Below are 5,593 nucleotides of genomic sequence, written 5' to 3'. Positions count from 1 at the left end.
TATTGAGCTTTGATGGTCCTCATGATAGTTTTAGAGGGTTTTATTGAATTCTGAACAAAATGGAATTCTCAGGCACCATACTGATGTCATTAATAGTGTATGACTTTGTAGCAAGAGGGACACAACATGTAATTTAAGATAACTGAATGTACTGAACAACACAGACCATGAAGGTCTATGATGCACTCTGTCCCTATTCTGACCCATTTTTGCTCCGGATTCCAGGGACCCCCCCCCCACTCTCCTATCCTCTGTGCAGGTTTTAATTGCTATCACTATACCTACATTTCAATGGGTTGTGACAGAAACAGACATTAGATAATGGACCTAAAGGGAGAGCAAGACCTCTATGTGCTGTGCATATTGACCATATACTCTGGGTTTGTGTGTTCCCAAGAACTGTCTCAAAATTTCTATACAAACATTTTCAAATTATTAACACATTTATCAAAATTATCATTGTATATCACTGAGACCACAAGTAATTAAAAAGATTAAAATAAATTGATGTACACTCCCACTTTCATTTGGCATGAACTCAAAGAGAGTTTGACGAAATTCGATTTTAAAAAACATGGTCGTTGCATTTTAACCTCAAGCTTACTCATGCTTACTCATGCAGAACTGAATGCTGAAAGCCTGAACTGAAAGCCTGACAGACAAACATAGCATGTCTCATGTAGCATGAGAACCAGAAAATAAATCAGAAAATTTCTACTACATTTACTCCAGAGAATTCAGTGTACATGTGAGCCAACCAAATTACTATGAAATTTAAATGAATGCATGATATTTTGACCACAAACAATAAATAATATACACGCACACACATGCATACGCGCGCGCGCGCGCACACACACACACACACACACACACACACACGCACGCACACACGCACAAACACACACGATTCTTTCTTCTTTTTTTTTTAGTAATTTGTGTGTTAAAAACACAAGCAATACAAACATACTGTGTTCTCAATTGACTGTTTCATTTATTGATGATTTTATGTTGATTTATGTCAAAGCAAGTGTAAATTTGCATCAACAAATATTACTATGTTTTGTGTGGTCTGTATATGAGAGCATGTGTAGGATCCCCTCCCCTCTCTCTCTCTCTCTCTCTCTCTCTCTCTCTCACTCTCTCTGTTCAGAATGACAGACTGCCTGAGAGAAGAGATTTCTCAAAGTAGTGGTAGAACAGCTTTTTTGACGTCAGGAATAATCATTACTTTCTCATCCGGGTCTTCACTCCGCTCTTGTGGTATTATTTACTTTATCGAGACCACAGAGCTTTCGCTGGCTTAGGCGCTAAGAACACACATATATGTATTATTGTAACTGGGAGGACGAGGGTGCTTCGGATTATACTCGTCTTTATCTGGGTTTTATCAATCTATCGGGAGGAAAAAACTGTGGACAACAAGAGATTTTTAGTTAAACTCTACAGGTCGTTACAGATGAATATTTAATGGCTTCGGAATGGAGATAGCCTTAGTGAGTTTTGAGAACGGCGGCGCAAAAGGGAACGGAGGTAATGTCAGTGAAACCTGCCAAAATGCGCTGGATCACCCTCAACCAGCCTTCGTCCAGACCGGACACAATGAGGGCTACAGCAAAGAGCTAAACACCACTGGGAATCCACAGCAGAGCTCGTGGAAAATTAACGACATGAATAACACGTTTAGCTGCAGCGAAAATGCCATGGATGCGCTCCTACGCGCCGACCACAGTCCCCATCTCTTTGACGAGGACATGCTGGACATGGACATGGACAATGAGAGTAACGAAAGAGTGCTGATCAACATTGCTGGTCTGAGGTATGAGACCCAACTGGGTACGCTTAACCAGTTCCCGGATACTTTACTTGGGGACCCCGATAAAAGAATCAAATACTTTGACCCACTGCGGAACGAGTACTTCTTCGATCGGAACCGACCAAGTTTTGACGGAATACTTTACTTCTATCAGTCGGGTGGGAAAATTCGGAGGCCAGTTAACGTGTCAATCGACGTGTTTGCTGATGAGATTCGCTTTTATCAGCTGGGGGAAGAGGCGATGGAACGGTTCCGAGAAGACGAAGGCTTCATCAAAGAAGAAGAGAAGCCTTTGCCACAGAATGAATTTCAGAAACAGGTATGGCTCATCTTCGAATATCCCGAGAGCTCAAGCCCTGCAAGAGGTATAGCCATTGTCTCGGTGATCGTAATCACAATATCCATAATAACCTTTTGCTTAGAAACATTACCCGAGTTCCGTGATGAAAGGGAACTGCCGGTGACAAGCAGAGCAGACAATGGCACTCAGGTTCGGCCGTCGCTCACCTTCACCGACCCTTTCTTCATAATCGAGACCACCTGTGTGATATGGTTCACGTTTGAACTATTTGTGAGATTCTTCGCCTGTCCCAGCAAGTCCGAGTTCTCCAAAACCATCATGAACATAATTGATATCATGTCCATAATGCCTTATTTCATCACAGTTGGCACAGAGCTGGTAGAGCAGCAAGGACAAGAGCACAATAACGGACAGCAAGCTATGTCACTGGCCATTCTGAGGGTAATAAGGTTAGTACGAGTGTTTCGGATTTTCAAACTTTCCAGGCACTCAAAGGGCCTACAAATTCTGGGTCAGACTCTCAAAGCCAGCATGAGAGAACTTGGGCTTTTGATCTTCTTCCTCTTCATCGGAGTTATACTGTTCTCCAGCGCCGTGTACTTCGCAGAAGCGGATGAGCCGGAGTCCCACTTTTCGAGCATACCAGATGCCTTCTGGTGGGCTGTAGTCACCATGACAACTGTGGGTTATGGTGACATGAGACCAGTTACAGTAGGGGGCAAGATTGTCGGTTCACTCTGTGCCATCGCAGGGGTGTTGACCATTGCGTTGCCTGTGCCCGTTATTGTGTCAAACTTCAACTACTTTTACCATAGAGAAACTGACCAAGATCAGTCCTCGCTCAAAGACGAACCCACTAGTCCTTGTGATGAACTGAAACGCAGCCGCAGCAGATCCTCTCTAAAGTCCACCGGAGACGTGGAGAATAACGAAGGGGTTAATACTCCTGTCGAAAAGGCTAACATCAAAGCTAACAGCAACTTGGACATCAAAAGATCTCTTTATGCGTTTTGTCTAGACACGAGGGAAACAGACCTGTGAAGCCACGCTTTTTACTTAACCTCCACCTCAGTTTTGTTTTGATACCATGGTATTTTATTGTATAAATGGATTTTTGAAATCACCTTCAAAATCTTTGCACACTCATAAGATCAATGCGTTTCTGTAATCATAGAACGTTTAACGCAACGATTTTTTTTTCCTTAATAAGCACATTATAATTCTTTGAGTTGACTAACACATGCTTGTACATTCAAGACACAAAGACATTTAAGTAGCCTATTGCACTGACACCCGTCATGCAGACAAATAGACTACTATTTTGTGATCAAAGGTTTTAAGAAAAAGGAATATTCGACAATACGTAGTTTATCAGCAAAGCTGAAAATGACTCGAGCTGAACAACTGTGCGCATCACATAGGCTGTTCCAAAGTCCAGACGCGTAGGCCTTAATGGAGCTACCGACAGCATTTTATAATAGGCTGCTGTATATATCTCGGAGACTTTCGTTCTTTAAAGAAAGATATTTTTCGTAAAGTAACATCATCGTTTGTCATATGTTTACTAAATAGGCTATATTGTTACATCAAATGCAAATTATGACATGTACATATTGTCTAATCACCTATCAGATTGCCCTCCGTAGGCTATAATTTAGTAAAAAAGAAAAAAAAAATCCAGATTTTCCGCACAAACAGATTCTATTTATCTGGACTGTCAAAACATGATCTTGTCTGAACAACGCAACGATATTTTTAGAAGACTTACAAGGAAAGCAGCGAGAGCATATTATTTCGCGAGAATTAAGACTTTGAGAGGCACATTAACCTGACAGCTAAAACCAGGAGCTCCGAAACTGAGGAGATATAAAAGCACAACATCCCCACGAGGGGTACAAGCTGAACAACGGGTGTACATGGCAGAAGTGACAACAAATGGACATCCGCTAAGACAACAGAACCTCAAGGAAATAACGTGACACGAACAGCTATGAGGTCAGTGGCCTTATTACCTTACCGTGTTCAAATAAATTGTTTCAGCCACTCATTTGATAGTCAGGAAACAATCAACAACGAATTTAGTTTCATTTGCTTTTTTGTGAGAAGTACGGCTGCATTACAAAACAGTTGATATGTTCGGGAGTTACTGATCGAGAATTTACCGGAAAAAAAAGTATATGAAGAGTGTGTTGACTAAGCCCGAAAAAATCTTGGGCATCTTTGTTGAGTAAGTGCGGGGTGTGCAAAAGCAGGTAGAATCAAGGAGCTGTCCGTTCAGGACCAAAGCTGCACAAATGTTAAGGGAGCTGACTGTCCATTCTGACAAGCTATAAAAATGTGACAATTAAATATAACAGGTTGTCTTTCATTAGTCTCATGAAATATAACACAACAATTTACATGAAAAGTATTTAACTATCAGCTAAATGTGAATTATTCTAAATGTTGTTTTCTAAGTGTTAATTTCCTTAATGATTGAATTTTAGGACCATATTAGGCTTTCCTGAGGCAACAGGCTAACTGGTATACATAACAACATGATGGACATACAGGATTCAAATCCCAAACAATGAGTTCTTGGTAGCCAGTGCCCAGCAGGTGTCAGGTGCCAGGAGGTTTGGAAGGGCAGCTCACTAAGGAGGGTGGGGAATGGAAAGGGCCATATCCTCTTTCTCACACAGGATTCGATAAAGCTTGTTCACTGTCACATTGGCTCATAGCTGCATGTGTGCTGCCTGTGTCTGTGTGTGTGTGTGTGTGTGTGTGTGTGTATGTGTGTGTGTGTGTGTGTATGTGTTGTTTGAAGACATAAAGGTATTAGAAGAATGACACAAAGGGCCAGATCACATTTCACAAAACAAACAAAATTAGACCAAATAAAATAATGACAGTTTCACTTTTAAGTTTATGTTGTCAAGTAAGTGCAGATTAAAGTGAGATATTAGGCACAATCTTACAGCTACAATACAACATCCATTCCCTTTTTCATACAAATAATCATGCATTCTCAAAGATGGTCAGAATGTACACCTAAGCAACTAGGTTTTCTGTTGGCGTTCCTCTCTAAACTCACGTCATATAGTATTAGGAGGCAGACGAGCTGGAGTTCGTTTTCTAAATGCAAAAACCATTTGCTGCAGCCTTCTCCTCAGAGTCTCAGGGGAGTCCGCCAAAAGTGAGAATCCGGCTTTGGAAATAAACGTCACCTGACTGACACAGTTCTAGAGATTATTATGATCTATTTTTTCAACCTTTTCAAGAGGACAAACTGAGACGTTATCAGAGTGGGCTTAAGCAGATATCTTTGAAATGTTGAAATGTTTCAAGGTCAGGTGTTGTGTTTATAAAATTAATTAAAAATAATTTAATTTAGGATGACTCTGTCTTCATAAAATGTATCTGTGTACATAACTTATGTACAAAATTTTCAATATAAGTGCTTAGAGTGCTTCAGAGAGTACATTTCTGAGCTCTGC

At 40.8% G+C, this 5,593-nt stretch overlaps 1 protein-coding gene across 1 annotated transcript; it reads left to right on the top strand.

The window, feature by feature from the left end:
• The first annotated feature begins 1,481 nt into the window (after positions 1–1,481).
• On the top strand, positions 1,482–3,158 carry LOC115811507 (potassium voltage-gated channel subfamily A member 1). Its single transcript, XM_030773748.1, has one exon. It carries the CDS (start codon positions 1,482–1,484, stop codon positions 3,156–3,158), a length of 1,677 nt encoding a protein of 558 aa, XP_030629608.1.
• The last annotated feature ends 2,435 nt before the right edge of the window (positions 3,159–5,593 follow it).

This window comes from Chanos chanos, chromosome 1 (genome assembly GCF_902362185.1).
Source record: "Chanos chanos chromosome 1, fChaCha1.1, whole genome shotgun sequence".
In the NCBI taxonomy this organism is placed as follows: Eukaryota; Metazoa; Chordata; class Actinopteri; order Gonorynchiformes; family Chanidae; genus Chanos; species Chanos chanos.
Note: the sequence above shows the minus strand (reverse complement) of the source record. Positions and strands in the feature narration are given on the sequence as shown.

What these genes read in the sequence shown, in the direction of transcription:
- LOC115811507 (XM_030773748.1), top strand. Translation starts at nt 1,482, where the DNA reads ATGGAGATAGCCTTAGTGAGTTTTGAGAACGGCGGCGCAAAAGGGAAC.